We start from the raw sequence: 12,741 nt of genomic DNA on the forward strand, positions 1-12,741 counted from the left end.
ACCGCTCCCTAATTGCGACACCTAACTGTCAGCGTTACTTCTGGATCTTGCCAAACTCACCTGAGGTGGCATTCAGGGTTTTGCAAGTGGCTTCCAGGGCACTCACCCGGAAGCAAAAGCGCTGACAGCTAAGCAGCCGCCGAGTGCCCCGTATCAGCGACACCGGAGAGGCCCCGACCTACCGCACGGACTCGCCAGCCCGAAGCAGCGCCACAGGGACGCACTGAGCCAGCGAAGCAGCGCAGCAGGGACACAGCGGAGCAGAGACGACCCAAAGCAGCGGAGCGGCCTTGCAGGACTCCGACACAGCAGAAAGCGGACACCATGCGCTGCGCGGCGGTACTTTAAGTCCGAAACACTGTAAGCCGACCACGGCACGCGCCGAGCATAGAAATAGCAAGCGTCCCCCGCGATCGAACGCCGAGAATTAATTTCGCGTTCACAGGAAATACAACCGCGAACGCCGAAAGAAATTTCGCGATTACAAGGTATACAAGCGTGAGCGCCGATAGATGTCGGACGACTTACCCCGGCATCCCCCTATCAGCAACGCGTCCTTCGTGTTGAGCGAGCGCGCGCAGCAAGCAATAAAAAATAGCATCCGTAACCGTTTTCGCGCCGCACGACGTACAGACCACGATTCTTTAGACCGCGTGCGACAAAACTTAGACGCGCAACTCGCCGACGACGATAGCACGCCAGTGCTCGAGTTACATCCCAACGTCATTGTAGAACGCGAATTCGAATTTCTAGACGCAAGTCTCTGTAACGCGAACGAAAACCCGCGAGATAATACAGCGAACCAAAGCGGTGACGAAAACAGTAACGCACACAGATTGCCTCTGACCGACGGTGACGCACGATCGGACACCTCGGCCGATACTCAGAGCGAGAACGCAGGGAGAGGAGAATTCTCTCTGACATCATACGAAAGCGATATATTCGATCCCGCGGAAGAGGATTATACCCCCTGGGGCGACAAAATGAGCCAGCAACGAGCTGCCGCGACCATTGCACCGCGTGAAGACATATCCCCTGCGCAAATTAGCGCCGAAATAGAGCGGCTCAGCCCGCGGAAAATGGGCAACCGTCCGAAGCCAACCAAAGTCGAGCTCCCGAGCCGACGCAAGTAAGCCCAGGAGCAATAAGCTCCGTGCTCAACGACGTACTACGCATGATGCGCGACATGCAGAAACGCATGGACGGCACAGAGACCGCAGAGTTCGAGCGCTCTGTAGAAGTCCTGCGCGCTATCCGCGAGATGCAGGAACGCGTGAGTCGACTAGAATCCGCCACTTACGATCACTCTGACGCGCGAGAGCGACGCGTACGCAGCCAGGGCCCGCTGGACGTGACCTACGGGCGGACGCGAAACGACGTCCGTAGTCAGCCAGGGCACCACATCGGATTCCTTAGCCTAAAGAAAGCCCGTAACATGATTCCCGAAATGAACGGAAAATCTAGAGAGCGCGTCCGCAAATTTATAAGTGCAAGCACGTACGCCATGAAGAATATACAGCCCGCAGATGAAACCATGCTCTTAGAAGCAATACTGTGCACTAAATTCAAGGGCAAAGCCATGACCGACTTCGACACGCGCGACATTCGCGATTTCGAGCAGTTAAAACGCGAACTCAAAACGGAATATCTCGGAAAGCGCGGCATGACCCATCTGTAGTTAGAATTCAACTTTCTTAAACAAAAGGCGGGAGAAAGCGCGCAGGAATTCGGGCGTTGAGTCGAAAAATTAGCGAGAGAACTGTACGAGGTCATGGAGGAAGGCCAAGGGCATTCGCAAGAACAGCAAAAAGCGATTCTTGACAGCATCAAGACGCAAGCCCTGCAGAATTTTCAAATCGGGCTGCACGACGATATCAAGATGCTGGTCCGAGCACAACAATATCAAAACCTACAGGAGGCAATAACCGGCGCCACAGCCGAGGAAAATGTTAGAGGCCCCTCCCCGCGGAACGGACAGACGACAAACAGAAATAAGCTTAGCACGGAAAACGCGCGATATCCGGGGAACGAGGCGATACAGTGCCACAAATGTGGAGAAACAGGCCATTACGGGCGAGATTGCCGTACGAGCCGACATGCGAATAGATTCTCGTTGCCGAAACCGGACAAGCCCGGCGGAATAAATACGCTCGAGTGCACCTATTGCAAAAGGACCGGGCATAAGCGAGAAGAGTGTTGGTCGCTGAACGGACGACCCAACACGGAACGATCAAGCCGATTGAAAACGGACGCCCCCAAAAAGGCGCCAGTAAATGATTTAAAGGTAAAGAAAAAGAAATCGCGAGAAACAAGCGATGAATCTTCCTCCAGTAGCGGCAGCGAAGAAGACGAGAGACCAAAGAAGAATAAGGCACGAGCCGCCGAGAAGTATCAAGTGTCGCAGATAACGGGGAAACGTAACATACATACCTTAAATCTGATAACACTGCCGATTCAAGAGGCCAAGAAAGGCAAGACGAATTTCTTATTAGACTCAGGAGCGATCCTAACGCTAATCAAAGTAGGAAATTTAAAAGGCGGTATTATGGTACGAGAAAAACGCCTAATATTGACTGGAGTGACGGGACACAAGATCCACACTCTCGGAAAGATAAAAGCAACCGTAAATCTGGGAAGCCAGAAAATACGCCATACCATGTACGTGGTAGAGGATGATTTCCCGATCGATTATGAGGGAATACTGGGGAATGATTTCCTCACAAAGCGCAAAGCCGTTATCTCACACGCCACAAAGCAGGTACACATCGGAAGAGTTACATTTAAACTCCGACCATATAAGAAGGAAAACTCACCACCCCGCAGCAGAGTAGGCATAACAAAAGAACCTACACCAAGAGTATTCGTCGGACACTGTTTGGTGGAGCCGACATATTTTGAATGCCCGATAAGCATGTCAAACGGCGTGAAAAAATTAGTAGAGGCACCCACCACGCGCGTAACTCTAAAAAAGAAGCCGGTAAGCGACACGACTGACATACTCACGTTACACGTGACCGAAAAACGCGAATCTATTTCAGCGCGACGCAAAAGATTACGCGAGCGATTACAGACCGAGCAAGTGAACGCGGCGACGGACGCATCAGATTTCGTCACCGGAGCCGTACGTTCTCAGGGGCCGGTAGGCGAAGTTCGACCAAACATCTACGCCAGCAGAAAATTGGGCAAGGCAAAACAACCGTTCGACAAGAAGAGTAGTAACAAGGACACGTTCATTAAGAATAGCATTTACCAAGACGTCACTCGCGACAAACGACACAACGACAAACGACACAACTGTCACAAAACGAGTGCAGCAACGGGCGTCAAAACTAGCGCGCCGCGAAGAGATAGACGAACATTTGCTAGCGATAACCGCGATCACAATCAAGTTAATAAGCGACGTAGAAGACATCCTAGCATACTTTACTTACTCTAAGAATTATATTATAATCGTACGACTACTCCCGATCGAAAATATTGTAGCGGAATTAAAAGAAGCAACGGCCAACCTATCCCAAGGATCACATTTCCCTTTTAAAATACAAATTGACAATTGGAACACCATTCAAAACTATGTGAAAATAAATGCATATTATGATAATCCTAACGTATCCCAACTACGAAATTGTACGCAGAACACCCCTTCCGGTGTACGATAATATATGTAATATATCCCATGGGCTCCGTGTCCATAGTTGTCATTATAATAGGAATTGTGGTGACAATCATGTGTAAATAAAGAAAAGAACAAGGAAAGACACGCCACGCGACTTCCGCAAACAACTAGAAAAATAAGCAGTAATATGATGTAACTTCCATAAAGAAAGAAAGCAGTAACGAAAACTTCATGCCTCAGTTTTCTTTTTCCACGGGGGGAGGGATGTTGTGTGGCGAAAGTCACCGCTCCCTAATTGCGACACCTAGCTGTCAGCGTTACTTCCGGATCTTGCCAAACTCACCTGAGGTGGCATTCCGGGTTTTGCAAGTGGCTTCCAAAGCACTCACCCGGAAGCAAAAGCGCTGACAGCTAAGTCAGCATCGCGGAAGCTAATGCGCAAATGATAAAAGCCCGCCCTTCCGAGAAGCGGCGGGCAGCCTAGACCGAAAGGCTATATCGCGCACGACCGAACGTAATCTACTCTACTGTGAACGCCCTCAAGTCAGGGCAGTGAAATAAGAACATATCTGTATCAGTGTACAGTCAAGTTTATTAAACGCTATTTTAACAAGAGTCTGGCAACGTCTTTCTCCCTCCTCCCGGCGGATCCTAAAGAACCCCGTGCCGACCCTGCAATCCAAGGTACGGCACAACAGCTGAATATTTGCTAAAAAGATTTTGATGGCTTGGAAGGGTAGGCTCAAATAATTATATATATCAATGGCTTAAATTACGAATTACTAAACTGCCAGTAACCACCGTGATCGAGTAATCGTACTACGCTTCTCTCTCCCGATGGATCTGCACGTTCAATGCATCCTCTAATCCATTTGTCGCTCCAATATACAGCTACGTAATCAGGGCGGCGGTGTGGTCTAGTGGTAGAGCGCCAGACTCGTAATTTGAGGAACCAGGTTCGAGTACACTAGAGCCATGAATCATGGAAAAGTTTTTTTTCCGAAAAAACCTCGCCTCTCCGTACAAGATGCGTAGAAAACTGGGCTCTGTCTTTTGGAAGAGACGTTAAACCGTTGGTCCAAAGGAGAAAACAGTAAGGTAGTGGATGAATTGGAGGTTAGGGTTGGGTACGTCCCTTCAAAACGCCCTTTAAGGCCCCTTGGGGCATATAAAGTAAAATTCTTTATTTTTACAGCCACGTAATCATCCTCTACAAAGTAAAAATGTATTGTATAATCAGAATATTCTGATTTCTTTTTTGTTCAACGTGTTAAGATTATATCACTTACTGTTCAATACATCTGGAACTGGCAGCAATTCATTGTTATACCAACCAATACATCAAGCTGTTTTCCAAATTTTGTAAAAGAAGAAATGATAAATGAATCGGAAGCTGAACGAAGAGCCAATTTGGCTTGACAGTGTAAGAGATTAATGTCATTATTAACACTCTTAACCAGGGACAGGGGCCGTTGAATCAGGACATTATACACAACAACTTCTTCGATCACCTCGGCTATTGTCGCGATATATATATGTGGACCTCGTCATCGGCAACCTGGGACACCTAGACATTGAATTCAAGGTATTGATACACGTAGACACCGAAAACCACGGAGCTCACTATCTAGACATCGTCATCGGCAACCTGGGACACCTAGACATCGCATTCAACGTATTATTACACCTGGACACCGAAAACTACAAAGCGCACTATGTGGACCTCGTCATCGGCAACCTGGGACACCTAGACATCGAATTCAACGTACGATTACACCTGGACACCGAAAACTATGAAGCGCATTATCTGGATCCCGTCATCGGCAACCTGGGACACGTGGACATCGAATTCAAGGTATTAATACACGTAGACACCAAAAACTACGGAGCGCACTATGTGGACCTTGTCATCGGCAACCTGGGACACCTAGACATCAAATTCAACGTACGATTACACCTGGACACCGAAAATTATAATGCGCACTATCTGGACCTCGTCATCGGCAACCTGGGATACCTAGACATCGAATTCAAGCTTGATTCATAAGAATCGACTTAAAAATTCCCTAGCGGCACTTTCTGCCAAGCGTAGAGAACCTTCCTTTCCGGCAGCGGTGGTAATACGATGTAATAAGAATACGAAATATCTCCAGATAAACATGAAGCAATTGACTCAATATATATTTTATATATACGTAATTTACCTAAATAGAAATCTTCCTCCTGACCGATAAGTCTATCGACCTAATTTCGAAATACGCGCGCGATATCGAAACTGGCGATACCTGCGCCGCCAGCGTCAAAAAAGTGAAAGTGACATTTCTCTAATAATCATAATAATATTAAGACGTCGGCGTTAGGAGAAATATCTTAAAATAAAATTTTTCACATTTTGACTTTACGTCGCAATATCTCCGATCGTAGGGCACGTAGCGGAATATTATGAGAGAAACCCCTCCCTAATTGGACCCCAAGCTATCGATCAAGCCTACTTAGAACTTGATCCGTTCACTCGTTATCAAGATTTCAACATCTCGGGTACTCGCAACTAGAGGCCTAGATAATCAGAGAAGCGACAACTCTACCCCCACCTAGAGTCCTATACCCCCACCATGGTTCCCATCGGGCCCGCAGCTGATCGCTTGTGAAAAAACTAACCTCTGAAGCGTCGTCTACAATACGCGGAGTAAAAAATAAGAGTAGGCGTAAGAAGTGAGAAGTAAGTGTAAAATAAAGCTAAAATAAAGGCGTAAGCAAAATAAATTATTTTTATTTCTTAGTCCAACTTTAGCTCTTACACTTACAAGCGTACTATGAAGTAAGAGTAAGAAATAAAAATGATTTATTTCGCTGATGCCTACTCTAGTACTTTTACTTATATCTTATTGAAATGATAAAGTAAGTAATGTTAACAGAGATATTGCGAGCGACCCAACTGGCCAAATTTTATTGATTTACAACGCTACGTTTCGACCGTGGATCCGGTCCTTTTCAAGCGCTCTCTCACAAATATATTCGTCAGGCATAATGCCCTAACTACGCCGAATCTAGAAACTAAACGACATATTTCAGTACTCCGCAATAAGTAAAAGACAATCAAAAATCCGTAATTATACAATTAGAAACTTACATATTTGTGCGTCAGGATCAAACAATACAATATAAAATATTCGTTAAACGGCATACTTCGTTAGATGTTTGTGTCATGTCAGAGCCGTGCGGTGGTAAAATTTAGACTGACGAACTTGACAATATAAAAACAAACAGTTGCCGTAGTAATAAGCTAGGACGTAGAGAGGGAAGTAGCGAAGAAGGGGAAGGAGTTATAATTCTTTTATGATATGTTCGTAGAGAACGTTAAGATTCTCCGTGTCCTTTTGTAAATTGATAGTGCCGTCAAATTTTTTAATAAAAAACATCTCCGCTAATTCCCTCTTTCTAGTATGTCTTTCTTGGTGTAATATTTCTGGCTTCCCCCAGTCAAAATCATGCCTATAAGACATTCTGTGTTCGCTCACTACGGAATGATTACTAGTGTGCTTTCTGATATCGCCCTGGTGTTCCCTAAGGCGCGTGCACAAATGTCTCTTAGTCTGCCCAATATACGTAGCCTTGCAATCCCTGCAGTTTATCTTGTATACTGTGTCGGTTTTTTTAAGGTCGTCAATTCTATCCTTACCTCGTCTTATTAGGCAATCGAGTTTTTTAGGGACTGTAAATAAGGTGGTAATGTGGATTTCTTTTAACGTGCGACAAATGCTATCACTCAACTTTTTGATATAAGGTAAAGGTATGCAGTTTTTTAAATCGAAGGTTGCATTATGGTCAATCGAGGTGTTATGTGTATTGTTGCGTGTTTTGAGAATGTTTAGACGCTTGGCGATGTGTTTATTAACGATTGGTTTAGGAAAGCTATTATTGTACAAAATTTCTTTGACTATTTTAATATTGCCGTCATGAAATTTTTCATCTGAGAGTAATATGGCGCGGTCAACCAAACTGGTGATAGTGTTTAATTTATATTTTAACGGATGGTTAGAATGAAAATTTATGTACCGTCCCGAGAACGTTGGTTTGCGATACCAATTAGTTGTCAGTCTGTTACCGTTCCTGATAACAGTCGTGTCAAGAAAATTGAGTGACGCATTTGTTTCAATTTCATAAGTGAACCTAAGTCTGGGATGATATCCGTTGAAGATCTTTAATATTAAGCCCACACTTTTTTTGGAAACCACCGCGAATATGTCATCCACATATCTAATAAATATCGGGATATTACAATTTAAAAGGCTTAGGCAATGCGTCTCTAAGTCGTCCATGACGATATCAGCAGCATCGGGCGATAACGGAGATCCCATGGGGCTGCTGAAGTAAGTAATGTTATTATCATAATGTGACATTTGTTTTGTTCATTGTCTAGGAACCAGTTCATGAAATAAAAATGGAAAAACAATGTAACGAGACTGATACTACTTCTGTTCAAGTATCAAATGAATATTCTGCAAAGGTCAGTATTAATAGCCGCTTTTGGAAAACAAAGCGATCAGTGAGCGGTCAGTGATTATTGGCCTGTACTATTAGATCTTTTTTAGACCAATTACATTGACCAGTTACTTAGCTGTTGTGCAACCGTTATTTCCTGAACGTACCCAATGTCATGTGCTTACAATTGTATAAAATGTCAATTAAAATTTTCATTTGTGTTATAACGTATGTTACAGATTCGTGCTATTGAAGAGAGACATTCAATCCCTTTTCTACTTTCCAAAACAGAATGTTATACAATTGAGGAACTGAAATTGCAGTGTAGCAAAGCATCACAAGTTATTCAAGACCTGAGAGTTGAACGTGACTTAGGCCTGCAGCAGTTATGTAAGATGTTCAGTGAGATTGCCAAAATGGAGAAGACATTGCGTAAGTTACAATCTACTGCTACTAAATGTAATTCCAAGAAGTGTACAACAAGGAAATAGACCTAAACACTTGTGTTCATTGTGTCATATTATTTGTAATATTTTTCTGATTACGAGTTTTATAATTATCCGTTATATTTGTTATACCTCATACTGTCTTTAAAATAAATGGCAATCATACATAATGTGTTTACTTTTTTATTCGAGCCTTGTCATAACATAAATACATAACATATATATTCGTAATTCGTAAAAAAAAAATTATAATAGTAATACTGAATTTCGAACTTATAAGAGAAAATAAAATTGCACGATATAAATACATATGATATAGATACATGTATAAAGTTTCTTGGTTGTCCAGTATATCAGCAGTGGTTGCACCCAACTAAAAAAGAATGCATAAACAAATATATACAAAAGGTCGACCACAATTTCAAATAAACCTGGAAAAGAAAAGAAAAATCCTTTACCTGATTATTGCAATCATTGTCGGAATTTTTTTGTGCCACTGATACTGTCATGTCCTCTTGCAATAAAGCCGATGATGCAGTTAGTCTACTCGTCAACAATGGATGTTTGGTTGATGGCGTTGAACAAGATGTAGATTCATTATCGATGGTTTTCATTGCATGTGTGACATCACTATGTTCATCTTTCAACCATCTTATACTCAGCCATAATTCCTCACCTTTATGAGTATTTCCTACTTCTAAACAGTCCTGTACCTGCTGGGAGAATGTATTTATCAGAAAAAAAATTATTTTTACAAACACTATGGCTGCGTTCCAATATTCTCACTGCCAGTACTGAAAATCTATAGTTTCCGTTACGTATACTATAAATTTTCAGTACTGGCAGTGAATATCGGAACGCAGCATATATGATATTTTGGCACAAAAGTGATAAAAATCGAGAGAATACTTACTTCATCACAAGTTAATATTTTCAAGCAGTATGCATGCTCATTCTCTTTTTCTTTACCTATAATAGGGATATTTGTTATATCCTTCAAACATTGTGCGGTTTGTCGAAATCTTCGTATAATTTTTGGATTACAATGATTTTCACTGTCTTGAATTTCCTCTATTTGCAATGAGGGAATAGCAGATGTTTTCAGCCTTCGAAGAATTCCATTTCCTCTTGTGTGCTCCACATAGTCCTCAGGAACAAAGTGCAACTGCAACAAAATAGACAATACATGATAAACATACACACATCTGAAGGCATGTTTCAATATTTTATGAATCTTATAAAATACCTCACAAACTCTGCTATTACATTTCAGACTCCACCCGGGACGGTTAATCCAAGCTACCCACGCATTTCGATGTTCCACATTCTTAGGAAAATGCATAGATAGTCTTTCTTTTTCGGTTGTTGTACACCCAAATACCTCACACACTTTTACCATCTTTGTTCTTTATTCAAACTCTTGATTTCTGTAAAGACGACGAATGTAATAAGTTTATAAAAATATTTAAAATATGATCACATTCTCTCTCAATTTAGTTACAAGTGAACAGAAATATTACTGATTATTGTATGATATAACCTTTATCCACACAAAATGCATATATTTACGATGTCCCAAAAACTTCACGAATGTCTACAATTCTTTTCTTAATAATATTAAAAATATATTAATCTGTTTCACTCACCTAACTTCGATGTAACACGTTACTTTGGGACAACCTTTCTGTCGGCGAGTGTACGAGGACAATTATACGCGGCCAGCAATTTCCACTGTTTTATTACTAAGTCTGGTATACTGTTGCGCAGCGAGGTCTCAATGGCAATTACAATTAATGCAGACAGTATCAGTCGCAGTACTTAAAAAAATTTCCCGTTCGGGCAAAACGTCCGAACACGTTCGAGCACGCCAACGTCGCCTAGAGTCCTATATTAGTAGAGAGACGCAAACTTTACCCTCACTTTGCTGCCGTCGCCATCTTGTGATCGTACCCCCACCTTGCTGCCGTCACTATCTAGCCCATGGTGTTTCTACTTTTAGCCAGCGCAATCAGTGCTGTTTACTAAAGGAAGTATTTATTCTTAGTTGCAGTTCAATACCTGTATCGACATTACATCAATTTTTATGTAAGAAGTGAAATAATGAAATGCATCGAACGTGACATTTTTAAATATTGAGAGACTTGTTGCTCGTTTGAGGTTAGGCTCCTACCAAGTTTTACGCTTTTCAATAATTTTCTTTTGTGCAGGGAGAAAGAGCAAGTTGTTTCATTGTCATATCGGCGAACCTGCTGGTCCATTTCTGAATATGTGTGAGGTAAATTCAGTTTTTTTTATCTCAAATAAATTACAAATATCCGTCGACCCTAGTACTGTTACTTAACCTTGATCTTTCTGCAGAGCTCCAATTTAAATCTCATCTTTGCTCCATCGTCTAAGGCGGATGAAATACAGTATCTCAAATTCCAGACCAGAATAATGGAAGAAAAATTAAAAAATCTTCAAGAGGAGTATAACAGTGACTTTGCTACTTTTGAAAAAATGGTTTGTGAGATACACCTAATGAAGCAGGAGCTATACGTTGGCAAGCGCTTGCTAAAGGTTTTGAGCTATAAAGAAGTTTGTAAAGAGTCTTAGTGTTTTGGGCTCGTTCTGTCTATAACATAATTATAAACGGACTAATTGTATATTTATAATTTATAATGTAATAATACAGTGCCTCGCATTAATATTCGGACATCATAATACTTGAAAAAAATTAATCCGTATATTTATGTAAGAAATGTTGTTCTTTTAGTAAGTTGAAGCACAAAATGATACCCTACAAAATATTGAACTATTAAAGTTATAATTTAATTCATATGTAGATGTAATTTATACAAAAATATATTTTTTGTTAAATGTCCGAATATATTAATGCAAATCACTATATACATATATAAAATTGTATAATTGTTCTAATTTTGAAATAAATTATTATTTTCACAATATATTCTTTATTTTATGTAAATTTACATTAGTGGTTTATCAGTCTTAAAATATGTAAAAATAAAAATAAAATAAAAATACCCTGCCAGAGAGCATAATACAAATAATATACTCTGCATATAGCCAAAATGCATCTAAACATTAAAAAAAGGGTACGACTAATTTATTAGCAGAAAATTTATTAACAGCAGTAGAAACACATAGTGATCCATACTTCGCAAACTGTGCTATTTGTATAAGGTTGCCAATTTGGACGGAATTCATTAATAAAATCCATTTTGCACGCCTTTTTGGTTCTTTTGAAAATTTAAACAATATAAGGCCTTGCTTTTTCTTTACACAGCCACTAACTGAACAGTGCCTTATCTGAAATAGATATAATAAACGAATTATAATAAGAATCCGACACGGATGAAAAGATTATGCTGCATATATGGTGCAGGGCACAAATAAGCAACCCACAATGTCAGTAAAGTCCTCTGCAGTTATTTAACAACACAGAAAAGATATTTCTACTTACCTTGATCACAAGAAATAATAATATATATGCATTTATAAACTTTAGTCAACACTGTCAGTTGTATAATGCGGGCATTCCCACTCTGCCGCCGCCGCCATCTTGTGATCGTACGCCCTGCTGTCTATTGGTCTATAACCGACCAATCAGAAGGAGGAACAAGTTTGCGTCTCTCTACTAATATAGGACTCTAACGTCGCCAACCGACTCGTGCAGCTATCAGTGGCTCAGTGGTGCACACGGAATCAGCTGCGGACCCGATAGCCTCGGTTTTGATTGGTGCCGCGGTCAGCCAATCAGCAAGCGTGCCCTCAATGTCGCTTCTCTGATTATCTAGGCCTCTACTCGCAACCCGTCGCGTCGCATAAAAGAGTCACGGTCGGTCTCGCTCCGCGTGTACTTGGCACGAGACACTACCGTGTCTCATCTTGATTCACGCCAAACCGCATATATAACATCGTGTTACTTTTACATTTAGGAAAATTATTTTATATTAACTCAATAGGCGTTAAACTTGCATACATGAGTGAATCTCGCGTTTTATGTAAAATAAGAAACCGGTAATCTAACCTATACTACGTTTACGTGAGCGTTACTTAATTCTGTAGTAACTTACGAACAATACGATAATTCCTCCGCATAAACGGGAGATTTTATAGTAACTACGATGATATCGTTCGTATAAGTTACTACAGAAGTAATACTCACGTAAACGTAAACTACTATAATTCCTG

At 41.5% G+C, this 12,741-nt stretch overlaps 2 protein-coding genes and 1 long non-coding RNA gene across 7 annotated transcripts in view; 1 reads left to right on the forward strand and 2 right to left on the reverse strand.

Annotated features, from left to right (window-relative positions):
- 5-ht7 (5-hydroxytryptamine receptor 7) overlaps window positions 1-12,741 on the reverse strand; it is a 561,506-nt gene that overhangs the window by 462,554 nt on the left and 86,211 nt on the right. The gene's annotated exons all lie outside the window — the stretch shown is intronic.
- On the reverse strand, window positions 8,598-10,316 carry LOC139810882 (uncharacterized). The gene is made up of 4 exons (XM_071774770.1): window positions 10,191-10,316; window positions 9,458-9,971; window positions 9,003-9,260; window positions 8,598-8,917 (listed from the first exon to the last, which is right to left on the reverse strand). The coding sequence occupies exons 2-4, from the start codon at window positions 9,941-9,943 to the stop codon at window positions 8,720-8,722; spliced, it is 942 nt and encodes a 313-aa protein (XP_071630871.1). The 5' UTR covers window positions 9,944-9,971; window positions 10,191-10,316; the 3' UTR covers window positions 8,598-8,719.
- On the forward strand, window positions 10,505-11,492 carry LOC139810884 (uncharacterized). Its single transcript, XR_011731506.1, has 3 exons — window positions 10,505-10,629; window positions 10,752-10,819; window positions 10,903-11,492. It is a non-coding gene; the product is annotated as an uncharacterized lncRNA (long non-coding RNA).

Source organism: Temnothorax longispinosus, chromosome 4, assembly GCF_030848805.1.
Source record: "Temnothorax longispinosus isolate EJ_2023e chromosome 4, Tlon_JGU_v1, whole genome shotgun sequence".
NCBI classification, from domain to species: Eukaryota; Metazoa; Arthropoda; class Insecta; order Hymenoptera; family Formicidae; genus Temnothorax; species Temnothorax longispinosus.